Raw genomic sequence first — 15,706 nt, forward strand, 5'->3', positions numbered from 1 at the left:
TTAATCAATAAAATACAAAGACAGAGATCAGATACATGTTATTGGGGAGCCTGAAAACAAGTCGCACTCAAGGCCTTGGTGATGTTGCCTACTACTAATTGTGATGTCGTCCAAATCTAATTCACACAAGAATCTATAAGGATTTGCGTAAAATTTTTGTAAAAAAAAACATATCTCGGAGAATCGTCAGTCAGGCTGTTTTGAATTAAATTTGTATGACTTACTTTATAGAATACTACATGTATAATAAAATAAAATATTTGTTGTGTTTTTGTTTCATTTCTAACTTATAATTTTGATGAGTTTCTGACTGGCCGTTGTCGTTTGCTGTGTTTATGGAATGTTGTAAAGAAATGTGTGGAAAATTCCCCGATCACAACACAGTGTCTTGTAGAAGTAGAGCACCGAAGGGAATCTGTAATATAACGGTGCAACTCCATTTACATTTGTATTTATGCATTGATTTCAGTTTATACGATAAATATTAATTTGTTTCCTAATTATTTATTTTAATCCCTTTTAAATAATATTTTTAAAAAACTGCTTTAGCAGGCCAACCTTTAAATGAAATATAATTTTGGGTTCCATTTTATCCTTACAAACGATTTGATTCCGCTAGTTCCACATCAATATAATGGTGTTAAATTGTGTCATTCCAATTCTATTCTGTCTCTGTCAAGGTCGGCCACCTGTTTTGGTTTTTTTCACTTTCGTGAAAGTGTGGACATTAAGTATATTCCTTTATTATAATACTTTGTGCAGTTATCAACTGAATTTTTCGTACATTGACATGGCTTCGGGAAGCGAAATTAAAGCTTTAGCTAAAGAAACTTATGAAATGAAGTAAGGAACTAAATGAAAACTATGAGTTTACGTTTGATTCTGAAAATAAAAGCGTAATGCATGCTGTGTGCAAGGTGTGCCGAAAGCACTATAAAACAATAGAAATACAAAGGTAAATGACACTATTTATGCGTTTACCAAAAGTTCCATCTGATTGTTTTATTTTTATCATTGTTGTTGTATTTTGGTGTTTTAGATTAACACAATAAATACAATTTTGTCTTTTAGAAAGTATTATTAAGATTCAGAGGATTTGCGCCGATTGCATATATGAGAATCGTCTTAGATTCTCGCAAAAATGACGCATTTCTAGCCCTGATGTCAAGTGGAAGAATCCATGGATGTGGACGACATAACCAGATTTTTTGTGTGAAAGACTTTGCTTGTGCCGTGGACGACTTGACTGGCATTCCTAAGTGGGTAAGACGCTGGCTCGCTAGCCTGGAGGTCGGGTGTTCGATTCCTGCATTGGCCGAGAAAGTCCATCCAGAATTTCCGGGAAGGTTCCCCCTTGTCAGTCATGCAGGACAAGGACAGCTGTCTAGTCATTTGGATGGTACGAAAAACCAAGGTACTGTGTACACATTGGCAGGCATGTAAAAGATCCCTTGACAGTTGGAATTCGATATATGAGTAGGCCGTAGTGGCGTACGCCCGTCTTCATTAGCCCAGTAGCAGAACAGTAGGACATTAAACCCCATTTCATTTTATTTCATTTGACTGGCATTCTCTTAGTCTTAACAACTAAACAAGGTAAGATTTAACTTTGAAGGGGTAATTAAAGATACATTATGGGAGATTTTTATAGAGAGTCGGCCATTCTTGCTATAACAGTTCAAAAGTAGACGATGAAAGAAGAATATATTGAAAATTTCAGTCAAATTACTTTATTCTGAACAAAGTTATCATCATTGTAATATTTGACTAGAAATGGTAGTCAAATGTATCTTCACCTTGGCCGATCGTTTGATTGACTGGCGTTAACTCCACCTACATAATCTCGATTATCAAGTAACGTTTTCAGTGGTTTGAGACGGGGTTGCAGTTCAATTCGTATCACATTTATTTTTACTACAGATTAAAAATAAGACTTTTATTATATAGATAAGAAGCGAAAGTTTGAAAGGAATGGACCAAATCAATGAGGCATAATTATAGCCGACTTCTTGTTAGCCTGCGTGAACTCTTGTACTGTAATGTGACTACGTGACTCCCGAAGCAGACAAATAGGAAACACTACAGTGATCCAATGGGGCTGCAATTCAACTGGGGTGATGTTAGCTGCGATGTTTATCAATTTCCATAATTTTTCTGTAAACGCAAGTGACAAAAGAGCGATAATACCAACATTCAAACTCTCATTTTAACCACAACTGAACATAATATCAAGGCCGTATATATCGAACTTTCAATCAAATTGACTGACATGCGGCATTGCTCAACAGCGGCCTCGCTTCGTACAGTTATCAGTTAGCCTCGATCTATCTGATGACGTCAACGTAACGGTTAATAATCTCCGCATGGGGCGCCATTTAAGATTTAATCAATCAGTGAAATCCTATTTAAATCCAAGATGTAGCCGAGCCATCAATGGGTCTACAGAGTTGATTTTGGGCTTGTTGTTTAAATATGATCTAATTTATAATTTCTATAACATCTAAAGCCTAAATTAAGACTTGCAATAATCAGATTTAGCTCTTGCATAATGTATGTTTAATAATAGTTTATATTTTAAAGAAAAAATAAATCTACTCAATGATGCAGTTAATCGAACAGTTATCTTGGATAGATCGTAATTTGGATAAATGTAAAAGATTCTATATATATATAAAAAGCGTGCATGTTGATATGATAGCAACGGTAGTAAACTAGAGTATGATGATGTCGATGATGCGAACGTCAAGTTGTGGATTTACTTCAGTGCTATCGGAACGTGTAGAACACTTTCATATTTTTAGCCTAAAACACTTTTCATTCGGATAATTAATCCCCCATAAAAATGCTCAATATAAAAAGAAAACTTTTAGAACTTGGAATGTGTTTTCAATCTTTTTGCACTTACACACACAATATGTCTCCACAGACAAGCTTTCAAATGGATACTTCCTGTATTTACAAATTTCCCGCGGCGAGATGCAAAGACTTTGTTCATTGGACAGTTTTAAAAGCTTTCGTTTTATTGGATATGAAAAAGCAATATGTCAGCGCCCATGCCACAACATCCGGTTGCATTTTTATACGAAATTTGCAACTTCAATAATGTCGGTTCAGCTTCCAGACGACCAAACATCGAAGGAGGAAAGACAAAAACGACATTACAAGATGCTAAATGAGCTGCAGAATATGGCTAGGGAACTACCATTGTAAGGAATTGGATTGAACTCTTTAAATAACTACGGACGGTATTTCACACTTCAGCCAGGAATCCAGGCCAGGAAAATTCTGAATAAATAAATCAGACTGGTAGCTCCCTAAATCAGAAACCTCCACCCCCCATTAGATATAGGCCTATGGGCAGGACAAAAAAAACCCCAAAAAGCAGAATAAGTTAAGTTTTCAATTTCTGTCATTAACAAATGCTATTTAAAATAGGCCTAATAAAGAAATACTTTTTCTTTTAAAAGTGCCTTGTGTTTTATTTATTAATTTGTTATTTACAGTCTTTCTATCGAAATTAAATATCTAGATAATTTAATCTCAGTGGTTTTCTGCTATTTCTAACCTAGAATAGTAGGAGAACGTTTGAACTCTTTAGAGTTACCCACTCCTTAAATATAGGCCTTTGCCGCCACTGATGTATACATCAGACTCATTGTTTGCCGGGAGCCATGGTGGCTAAGTGAGTAAGACGGTGGCTCGCTAGTCTGGAGGTCAGGTGTTCGATCCCTGCATTGACCGAGAAAGTTCATCCAGATTTTCTGGCGTGGTTTCCCTGACAAGGACAGCTGTCTAGTCGTTCAGATGGAATGAAAAACTTAGGTCCTGTGTACACATAGGCTTGCACATAAAAGATCCCTTGGCAGTTGGAATTTGATATAAGGGTAGGCTGTAGGGCTGCTGCCCGGGCAAAATTTCCCTCATAGCACACAGTATGGCTATATGGAGTATTAGCCCAGTTTAGGAGCAGAACAGTAAGACGTTAAACCCCATTTCATTGCACTGTTTGCCGTATTTCTTTATTAGGCCTATTATAATAGTACATGTATTTGTTAATGACAGAAATTTAAAACTAAACAAAATTAACGCATTGCAACGAATGTGTTTTATTCTGCGTTGTTTTGTTTTTTTTGTTTTTTCTTCCCATTTATTTTTATGAGGAGAAAACTCAGAAATTAAATTATAGTGAAATCTAATTTTGGTTGAAAAACCGTAAATAATAATTATTATTTCATTAGCGTAGACTTATTAACACTCGACACAAACCAGGTCATTTCGGGACTAACATATGGTTCAATATAATATCAATAATTCTCTAGCGTGTGGGGGTGTTAAGCAGTGGAAGGAAACCGGAGGAGCCAGAGATAACCCATGAGGTTGCTGAATGAAAACAGCGAGTTGAGTTGTACCTGACAGATTGTGCCATTTAGAACTTGTACCAGACATGTGCATGCATAAATTAGATAAATCGGTAACAGACAATGACTGGCACCAGAGTGATTGTGCCTAGCAATGTCTGTATTTGGTGCCTTATATCCAGGTTTGTTTTAATTTCAGGACTTTTCAGCAGAGATTACCGTATGACTTGTTGTCGAGTTTAGCCAGTTCGTTATTAGATTCTACTGTGTATGATATAGTTCATAGTTTAGAAGAAGTTCAACATCTGGAAGAAAAGGCTATGTGTAGTACTCGTTCACGAATGGTCAGTGAACATAAAGGTAATGTGTCAGATTGACTAATAAATGAAAAAAATGAAATGGGGTTTAACATCCAACTGTTCTGCTCCAACTGGGCTAATCAAGACGAGTATACCCCATACAGTGTGCTATTAGGGAAATTTTGTCTGCACAGCAGCGCTATGGTCTACTTTTATGTCGAATTTCAACTGAACGGGCTTTTTGCATGTATGCCAGTGTGTACATGGGACCTCCGTATTTTGTCCCATCTGAACATTTTCAGCCAACACCAGGATCGAACCCGCGACCTCCAGACTAGCGAGCCCGCGACCTCCAGACTAGAGAACGCGCGACCTCCAGACTAGCGAGCCCGTGACCTCCAGACTAGCAAACCTACGAACTCCAGACTAGCAAACCCACGACCTCCAGACTAGCAAGCCAGCGTCTTACTCTTAAGACTATAGGTTAGACATCTAAATTTGATGACCATTTGCCTTGTTTCATCTGTAAGAATTCAAATTTAGCAATAAATCCATCCAGACCATCACTGCCAGACTGGATAATTAAGACTTGTCGTAGATGTGCAGTCTTTACTTTATTTTTCAGCACAACATCATGTAATGCAGAAGAAACATAAAGAATTATTGCAGCAGTGTGAAAATAAACCACATAACATTCCACTTGTACAGGCACAGATTGACAGGGAATTGGAGGTAGGCATAATTATAGACCACTTAATATTTTACAAACTCTGATCGGCATTGAATTGAAGGTATCCATAATAGACCACTAATATTTCACTGACACAAGCTCCAATCGACATCGAATTGGAGGTAGGCGTATAATAGACCACTAATATTTTATTGGCACAAGCCAGATCGACAAGCAATTAGAGGTAGAGATAGACCACATAATATTTCCCTGACACAAGTTCGGTAGTGTCTGGCATTCTTTCAGGTAGGCCTACAACTGAAAATGAAATGAGTTTAATGATCGGTTACACCAACTTGTGGATGTAAATCTATTCCACATGGCCATCTGCAGATTTCCCCAATGTTTTAAGATGTAAACAGGGTTAGGGCACTTGATTGTTACCGAGGATTGTGAGTTATGGTAAGGGTTAGGATAAGGGTTAGGGCTAGGTCTTGTTTTAAGGCTAGGGTAAGTGCTAGTCCTGTTTATATCTCGTGACCTATGACGAAATCTGCAGATGGCCATGTGAAATAGATCTAACCCCAACTGGTTGGACAAAGACAGGTGTATGAGGGAGATTTTACCTGGACAAAAGGTGCTACAACCTACTCTTCATGGAGTGTTCTGTTACACTGGACCTTGTTTTAGCTCGTTAGGTCTGTCATTGGGTCAAATGGCATCATTTCAATTCCCTATTTGTGTACGTGACAATGAGTAGAGTTGCCTCCTGTCTAACCTTGACGGTTTTCTCCCACTACTAAAGACCAATTATTGGAATAAAATTGAACCATGTTAGTCCCGAAATGACCTAGTTGTGTCGAGTCGATTTTAAACCCCATATCTCTCTGGACCGTATTTTTTTAGTCCCATCCAAATGACTAGACACTGTTTCTTGTCATGGCCACCATCTTGCACCACTGAGAATAGCAAACCAGTTAGTGAACCAGCCCCTTACCCTCTGAGCCACCATTGGAGAACTTTCTCGGTCAACACTCCTACCTTTTTAGGGAGCTGTGGTTGCTCAGTGAGTAAGACGCTGGCTCGCTAACCAGGAGTTCTGGGGTTTGCTTCCGATGTTTGCCGAGAAAGTTCAATCTCTAGTTATTAGAATTGTGTGAAAAAATACAAGGTCCTGTGTACACATGGTGTGCACGTAAGAACGCTTGACATTTGGAATTTGATTTCAGAGTAAGTTGTAGCAGGAGCCAGGGTGGCTGGGTGGTTAAGGCGCTGGCTCGCTAGCCTGGAGGTCGGGTGTTCGATCCCTGCATTGGCCGAGAAAGTTCACCGTGATTTTCCGACGTGGTTTCCCCTTGTCAGTGGTGCAGAACGGAGGGCCTGACAAGGACAGCTGTCTAGTCCTTCGGATGAGACGAAAACTGAGGTCCCGTGTATACATTGGAATGCACGTAAAAGATCCCTTGGCTGTTGGAATTCGATATAAGAGTAGGCGATAGTGCCGCTGCCCGGGCAAAATTTCCCTCATAGCACACTGTATGGCGTATGCCCGTCTTCATTAGCCCAGTCGGTGCAGAAACGTTATAATTCGTTGTCATAATTCATCTTTTAATCATAATAATCGCTGAATTTGCATATTAATTTATAAATTCTGATAGTTTAAGCTCTGATACTTACATTCTACTTGAATATTGTTTATCCCTGTATGACCTCACAAACTTTAACCAAATATTATTTTGGTAGCCAACCAAATTATAGGAGGCAAGCAGCTAACTCAATATCATCCACAGTCTTCCACATGACTTATTGGTCAATTTAAATCAACATTGATGTTGTTATCTTACTGTGAAATGATGGACATCTGATATCCAATATTTAAGACAAAATGAAAATTTTAAAATTAGCACACGAATTACGTTCTGGAATGCTTCTGAGTGCCATTTTTAATGAGACAACTTGATGAACAAGTCTAAACGCTAAACATACCCCACAGGAGAATACTACCAGTGTAGACTGGAATAACCAGACGCCAAAGGCTGCCATTCAATTGTGACTCTTCGAGTATTTCACCGAACATAACTGACCTGAAATTACAGTAAAAATGGAAACGATTGAATGTAAATTAGTTTATATACATTCATATTACATCAGGGCCGTAACTAGCTCAGAGCAACGACAGGGGCGGGAAGTGTTCTCGGGGGTGCTGTAATATTGACGGACAATGTATATCTAGTTTTTTTATGGTTGAAAATTTTTTCACGGGGGGGGGGGGGGCGAAACTTTTTGCAAGGGGGGCAAAGCCCCCCCTGTGCCCCCTCTAGTTACGGGCCTGTATTACATTATTATATGCGTTGCGACCCATTTGTATCCATTCCTAGGTGTCAAAGAATAGGGATTTAGCTCCTTTAAGAATTAAGAGTTTTCAAATTTGTGATATTCAATAAGTTTGTAGACTACCATAACAAGAATGTTTTAACTCCCTCCTTGTGGTAGGTTTATATAAATTAATATGAATATTCCTACTTTTAATTTTTTTTTTTTATTAATAACAATATCATTACTTTAACAAAGACTGGACATGGTTGTTTTTTATAAATTAATAAAGTATTACTAATTTAACAAAGACTGGACATGGTTGGATTTTATAAATTAATAAAATATTACTAATTTAACAAAGACTGGACATGGTTGGATTTTATAAATTAATAAAATATTACTAATTTAACAAAGACTGGACATGGTTGGATTTTATAAATTAATAAAATATTACTATTTTAACAAAGACTGGACATGGTTGGATTTTATAAATTAATAAAATATTACTATTTTAACAAAGACTGGACATGGTTTGTTTTTATAAATTAATAAAATATTACTAATTTAACAAAGACTGGAGTGTTTTGTTGGGTTTTTTTTGGTTTTTTTAGAACATAATGACAATATTACTAATGGTTGGTGTTTGTAAAATAATATTGCTAATTACAGATGATAAATAAAAGATGTGATGAAGAAATGAAGAAAAAAGATATGAAGATTATTTTAGAGTTAGATCAGAAAGCCATGGAACAACAGAATCTGTTAGAGAAAGTTGGTGTACCAGGATTCTATGTTACTAATAATAAACTAGAAATGAGACTTCAGATGTATTTATTGGATTTTATCATGAGGATTAGTCGTGCAGAAAAAGAAGGAAAATTTGACACATAAAAGTCTTCACTGTTTGTTATTGTCAAACTGAAGCTTTGAAAAGGACTAGAAACTCAACGTTTTAGTTAGACAGAAAACTAATTTAACTGGATCATGTTAAATTGAAGGGTTGAATGGACGAGAAACTTAAAAATCTAATGAAAGTGAATAGAGGATAATTTGACACATGAATCTTTAATTGGATGTGCTAAGGGCATGTTAACGTACAGAAGGGCAAATTTGACTTTAAATGTCATTTAAACGAAGGATAGAAAACGAGTAAGCTGATACTCTAGTCAAACCTCTCATGTATTTCAATTCCAATTTGTGTTAAATAAATAAATCACACGTGTGATAAATAAATAAACCACAGGTTTGTTAAATAAATAAACCACAGGTTTGTTAAATAAATAAACCACACATGTGTTAAACAAACCGCACGTTGGTTGAATAAATAATGTATTTACTCTGTAATGGTGACCTCTAAAAGTCCTGGGGGTCAAGTGAGTTGAATCTCAAGCCAGTATGTGACTAGGAGTAGGTTCCCCTGTCCATCCTAATGAGGTTTCTACTGCTAAAGACGGCCTAGGCACAAGCGAATTATTGAAATAAATTTGTACCATGTTAGTCCCGACTGGCAAGTGAAGTTAACGTCCACGTCTCTCTGTCTATCCGTCTCAAACTCAAACCGTTAAGTAAAAAGCCTAAAATAGTTGCAATTGTCCCCATAACAAAGTCAACCATGTTAATCCGGCCTTGGTTGTTGTTGTTATGTTGAGGTTGTGGATCTATTTTCATCTACTGTTCCATGGCAAGCCGATTGTTTAAGGTTCCGTGAAAAGCAGTGTATTTAAGGTTCCATGACCAGTCGATTGTTTAAGATCCCATGGCAACGATGTGTCCCTATTTTCTTAAACATGCATTATGCAAGAGCTAAATCTGCCTATCGCAGGTCGTTATATAGGCCTAAAATGTTATCTAAATTATTAATTAGACATTAATTAACTTATCAAGACCATAATCAACTTTCGATGTCAAGGCTAGCCTTCGATATCGACTGGATTAGAATCCTATATGCTGCTAACGCTCATTGATAATTAAATCAAAACATTGGATAATCGAGACTATGCTTTTTAAGTACTAACTTTAGTAATGATGAACGAGGCTATGCGCAAATTTCCAAAGCTGATATCTCGGTTCATAGTGGATCAATTTGACTGAAATTTTCAACAAATTACCTTTACATTATCTAGTTTTTAACGATAATAGCGAGAATTGTCAGCTCTTTATCTAATCTCCAATAATGTATCTTTAAGTTAGATGTGAAATCCCCCTCCCCCCTTTTCTAAAGACCCCAACGGACAAGCGAATTATTGAAATGAAATTATACCATATGTTTAATTCCGGCCGAAATGACCTAGTTTGTGTCGAGTGAACGTTATGAACCCATTGTCACTTTCTAGAGACCTTATCAAGTTATCAAACAAATTTCTTTTGACCGTTCTATGTACCTCAGATCCACGGAATGACACAAGGAAGGGCCACCGCCGTACTGGACTCTCAGTTTTGATTTCGATAAACCAGGGCCTACCTTATATCGCCGCGTTTGTGGCGAACCGACGAATCTGATATATACTAAGCAGCAAAAGAAACGTCAGGTTGGTATGTTACTCGGAATAAAACTTGCCAAATGTTTTTATTGTATATTTATGCCCACATCTCCAACTTTACCTGAGCAATAAGGCTCCTTCCCAAACACAGAATTGAACCCAGGAAATTTTCTCAAAAACGCAACCTGACTTCAGAGATGGTAATGTGTTCTCCATGATTTTCATGTAATTTGAAATTGCCTTCTGTTGTTATCTCTGTAGCTATCAAATAATAACATTTATGTAAATGGCGTTCGGTGTCCTGATGTATATGTATGAAATATTAAATCATAAATGAATGTTATTATTTGATATCCACAGATATAACAGAACACAAATTTCAAACACATAATTCTCAATACTTAAATATATCAGATTCGATTGTTGGCCAGTACTCACACGTGTGTAGTTTGGACGTATATAGTCGTCACCCGGTCGGTCTGTCTGTCTTTATCTATGAACAATTGGCTTGTTAACGCGATAGAGGCTACAGTTTTTAACGGATCTTTTTTCAAATTGGGTGTGGTCATGAGAGAACGCACCATTTCGATATTCAGAGTTCAGTAACCTTCGGTATATATTTCTTGAGGACACGTGCGTTGTTTTCGTTTAGGATAAGATGCTCTCGAATCTATAGCAATCTGTTTTTTCGAGACACAGCTGATGTGTTGGCGTATAATAGTTACACGTTTTGCGTGGTTGTCTTTTAATTTAGGAAAATAACCCCGCGTGTATGTCAATGTTTTGCCCGTATAGATGTTGTTTTTATACAGGGAGCGGCGATGGCTCAGCGAGTAAGACTGCTCGATAACATGAAATGAATGAATGAAATTGTGTCTGCACCGACTAATGATAGGCTAACTAGGGGGTGTCTTTGGGACAGGACTGAATGCTCCTTGTTGTCAGAGAGAGTGTGTCTTTGGGACAGGACTGAATGCCTGGAACGGAACAACAACTATTCGTTCGGATGAGACGAAAAACAGAGGTCCCGTGTACACATTGGCAAACACGTAATAGAACACTTGACAGTTGAGATTCAGTTGTTGCCCGTGCAAGAGGGCCTGTTCAGGAACAATGTATATTCGTTCGGATGGAACGAAAAGCCAAGGTCCCGTGTACGCATTGATGTGCGCGTAAAAGAACCCGTGGCTGTTTGAATTTGATATAAGAGTAGCATATTGTATGGCACACTGTATGGCGTATGCCCGTCTTGATTAGCCCAGTCGGAACAGAACAGTAGGACGTTAAACTTCATTTCATCTCGTTTTCATATGTCCGGTTTACTTTCCAGCCCCCCCCCCCCAGTCCAGCGCAAAAGACAAGGGAAAACCAGATTAGCTAATCAGGGCCGTACTCAATAAACCACCGCTGCCCCCCCTCCCCCCAACAAAAATATATCTAACAATACAAGAAGATAAAACAACCATTATTGCTCTTCAAGTTAGTTGATATTATTGTTTAATGTTATCAAATTACAGGATTGACTATCTCATTTTTAAACGAACAAAAATACTGAGCCGCCGCGATTCCCCCAAAACAAAACAAGATCGAACAATACAAGAAAAAACATTTTATAGCTCTTCAAGACAGGTAATATTCTGGTTTACACACAAACAAAAATATTGATGAATGATGTACAGAATTAATATTAAAAATTGACTAGAATATCAAACCTATAATCAACTATTACTATTAATACGTACTCTGGTGATTATGCTGTACGACAACCCTTTTCAAGAATGCAATTTTCTCCAAAGTGTCCATTTTATATAGTCTAAGACCATCGTTTTGACAGGTGTACTTGGCACTTGTAAATGAAGATAGGTAATCTGATAACAATATACACGTCTCAGAAACCGAATCATATTTATAATTGCCAGAACCCAGACATTTGTCTTCTGCAAAAACAAAAAAACTCAACAATTCTTTAAAAAAAAGGAGAAATGCTAAACCTTATTCAAGTCGCCGGTGCATAGTCCAATGCAGTGGACTTTGAAGGGGTAGTGTGATAAATGTGGCTGACACTAAATTATACACATTTAAAACGGAAAGTCAAATAGTGTGGTTTCCGGGTTACGAGAGCGGGAAATGATACTTAAAAGGTTATCAAAGTTATAGTACTTCATGTACCTAGGCAAATATCCTCATTACAGGGCCTGCTTTGGGTGTCTTTCCCGTCGCAACCAATTCCAATTAGTTAGATACAACGTGCTTTGTAACGCAGCTACAACGGTCGTGGCAAGTTCCCATTGGCTACAATGTGCTTGGTAACATAGCTACAGCTGACCTAGTAAGTTCTCATTAGCTACAATGTTTGTGTCGAGTGGACGTTAAACCCCATTTCTCTCTCTCTTTAGTTACTATGTTAGTAGTAGCTTAGTAATTATGTTCCTTAATATGTTATTGGTTACTTACGTTAAGTAACTTACCGGTATCACGACACACAGTAGAATCGAATGCATCCGCACTTTCAGACTGTATCAACCTTATCAGACCTAAAAACAAAGCATAATCGAATACAAGAACAATTCGAAACATTATCAGCCTTAAGAGACCAAACAACAAACTAGAGTTGTCCTTATAACAACTTTCAGAATTTTTATACAACACCATCTTAAACCCATACATTAATTACATTATTCAGAGAATAGGTCAAACTAGGTCATGTCGGGACTAACATATGCTCCATTCAATAATTCGTTTGCGCGTAGGGGTCTGGGAGAAAATCAGAGGAACCGGAGAAAACCACACCCCTTGCCATGTAGAAGCGGGAAATCGAAACCACACCACTTGACTTTACTCAATGTCAGACCTTATGATCTAAGGCGTGTACACATTGACGTGCTCGTAAAAGATCCCTTGGCAGTTGGAATTCGATATAAAAGTAGGCCGTAGCGCCGCTTCCTCTCTCCCCTCGTGCTTGGTAACGACGAAAGGCTTCTTATCATGCCTATATAACTGACTGTTTTCCATAAACATTGTGTTGTATATAGTTTGTATTTAATTATAATAATACGAACCGACTGCCAAAACGACAAAAACCTGTAAATTCCACAGAATACTGCCCATGTTTATATTCATGATTCGATTCAATCCACTACAGAAAAAAATGACGAATACTGTAACAAATATATCGGAATAACCCGTAAAATAATCTCTAAATATATTGGAATTCTTAACAAAATATATTGGAATTCTTAACAAAATATATTGGAATTCTTAATAAAATAGATTGTAATTCTTAACAAAATATATTGGAATTCTTAATAAAATAGATTGGAATTCTTAACAAAATATATTGGAAATCTTTTAAAATATATTCGAATATATGAATTCTCAGTAAGATGCTAGATTGCTGGCTTGGAGGTCTTGTGTTCGATCCTAGGCTAGGGATTTTCCTGTGTGAGTCCTCATTGTAAGTGTTGCGTGTACGTAAATGGTCCCTTGGCAGTTGCAATGTAAGAGTAGGCCGTATGTAATAATATTGCTAGAATTTTTGCTCTTGAAATAAGATGCCTTTATATTTCATTAATTAATATCTTTGGCAAGTTAGTAATTTCAAACATATTCACATATATAGTGTGCACTAAATCAACTTATTCTGTAATTGACAGTTGACACATAAAAAAGAGTTATTTATCGAAAACATATGTCACTCATTTACCACCAGGATTACACGTGAGTGGAATTATTCTAATTGCATCATTTAGCTTAAAGTAACCAATCATATCGTTAATTACACAAGTTCAGGGCCATGATCACACTTGATTGTGCGTGATATTCATATGGTTATAAGAGAAACCGGGGAACTTTGTAAGACAGACTTGCATTGGATTCCAGAGATCGAGGGTACATCTGAGTTCCTAGACAGCCGAGAGGCTGGATAGGGTGGAGAAGTGGTTTTAGCTATATAGTATTGTAATTTGTGCTATGCCTGTATACCTGTATTCAGTTATATGCTATATAAAATGTAGAAGCGAACTATGCATTATTATTCCTGGTAAGACAAACGTCTTAAGAAACTGGAAGAAGTAAATACACAACGTGAAGCAGAAGTAAAGACAGCTAGAAACAAATTCTAGACGATCACAAGGCTACAGAAATATGTAGTAAGAAAAGATGCATGGGTGGTATGTAGGATGTGGCGACCGGTTTGACAATGTACGCTCTCCACGTCAGACAAAAGACCCATGGTGCTACATATTCTATTTGGTTGCCGTGAAAATTTTGACCTTTAGGGTAAGCAGAAAATTTGGAAGAAGATTAGAAGAAAAGAGAGTAAGCATCACATATTTTCCACATCTAATCAGTGACTGCATAGCACTGCATAGTCTTACATATTCTATTTGGTTGCCGTAACGCAGTTTCGACCTTTGGGGTAAGAAGTCACTTTAGAAGAAGAATACATATTTGAAGACGTTACGAAGAAAACCTGTACAATCCAGCAACAGAAAAATTCTGGTGGAAAAAAATCTGGTGGAGATATTTGAAAAATTGAGTAAATACATTTTGTTTTGAAAATTAAATGTGTTAAATTTGTTTAAAGACCAAATAATATTAATTTAAAGTTAAAATCTGATTAGAATCTAAATATTTGAAATTTAACTATATAGCGAATAAAATATAATCATTCATAAGTTGAGATTGATAGGTTTATTAAACAATATAATTTCAAAAGCTATAGGTATGTTAACATGACCTGTAGTAAATTTGAGTAAAATTAAAGTTAAAGAGAAAGTTTAGGGAGTAGGTTTTAAAAAAGTGTTTTGAAATAACTAAGGGATAATAAGGAAACGGAATAGGGAATAAAGTAAGGAACTAATGTTGTCTCCGGATCGCAGTGGGAAGACGGCAGATCTAAGGATGAAGTTGTGAGTGATTAACTCTAGTTTCCTAGTTGGCCTTACTTTCTACTGTGATTCGTTAATTTGTGTTTTTTTGTGTCGTTCGTATGTGTGGTTAATTAACTATATAATTTTGAGGCCCTTAGTCCAGGCCTTAGAGTTGTTGTAATTTAACTTTTGATTAATGTTGGGATGTTGGTTATAGTTTTCCTGGAAAAAAAAATTATAGGCTCGTTAAATTATGGGTCGTATGTAGGATGTGGCGACCGGTTTGAGAATGTACGCTCTCCACGTCAGACAAAAGACCCATGGTGCTACACGTAGCGCCGCTGTCGGGCAAAATTTCCTTCATAGCACACTGTATGGCCTATGCCCATGTTCATTAGCCGGAGCAGAACAGTAGGACGTTAAACCCCATATTAGAGACAGTTGTCCTTGTGCACCACTTACAAGAGGAAACTAACCCGGAAAATCCAAATGAACTTTTTTAGCCAACACCGGGAGTGAAATGGCGACCTCCAGGCTAGCGAGCCCATGGCTTACTCATTGATCCATTGTGGCTCCCTTTATCTTGGGCCTAACATTTTAAATGTAGACGGCTATTCAACACATTACATTTAATCAAATCAATAATATTTATTTTATACCCAAATCAATAAATGTGTCATATTGAAATCATTAGTATTAATCTTTCTTAATT

At 37.0% G+C, this 15,706-nt stretch overlaps 1 protein-coding gene across 1 annotated transcript; it reads left to right on the forward strand.

Moving 5' to 3' along the window:
• Positions 1–3,049: 3,049 nt before the first annotated feature.
• LOC126811494 (protein DGCR6) lies at positions 3,050–8,880 on the forward strand. Its single transcript, XM_050537159.1, has 4 exons — positions 3,050–3,206; positions 4,558–4,718; positions 5,283–5,389; positions 8,313–8,880. The coding sequence occupies exons 1-4, from the start codon at positions 3,103–3,105 to the stop codon at positions 8,532–8,534; spliced, it is 594 nt and encodes a 197-aa protein (XP_050393116.1). The 5' UTR covers positions 3,050–3,102; the 3' UTR covers positions 8,535–8,880.
• Positions 8,881–15,706: the final 6,826 nt, after the last annotated feature.

This window comes from Patella vulgata, chromosome 2, assembly GCF_932274485.2.
Source record: "Patella vulgata chromosome 2, xgPatVulg1.2, whole genome shotgun sequence".
Lineage (NCBI taxonomy): Eukaryota > Metazoa > Mollusca > Gastropoda > Patellidae > Patella > Patella vulgata.

What these genes read in the sequence shown, in the direction of transcription:
- LOC126811494 (XM_050537159.1), top strand. Translation starts at nt 3,103, where the DNA reads ATGTCGGTTCAGCTTCCAGACGACCAAACATCGAAGGAGGAAAGACAA. An exon ending in AATGGTCAGTGAACATAAAG is followed by an intron (nt 4,719 to 5,282) that starts GTAATGTGTCAG and finishes TTTATTTTTCAG; the next exon opens with CACAACATCATGTAATGCAG. An exon ending in AGATTGACAGGGAATTGGAG is followed by an intron (nt 5,390 to 8,312) that starts GTAGGCATAATT and finishes TGCTAATTACAG; the next exon opens with ATGATAAATAAAAGATGTGA.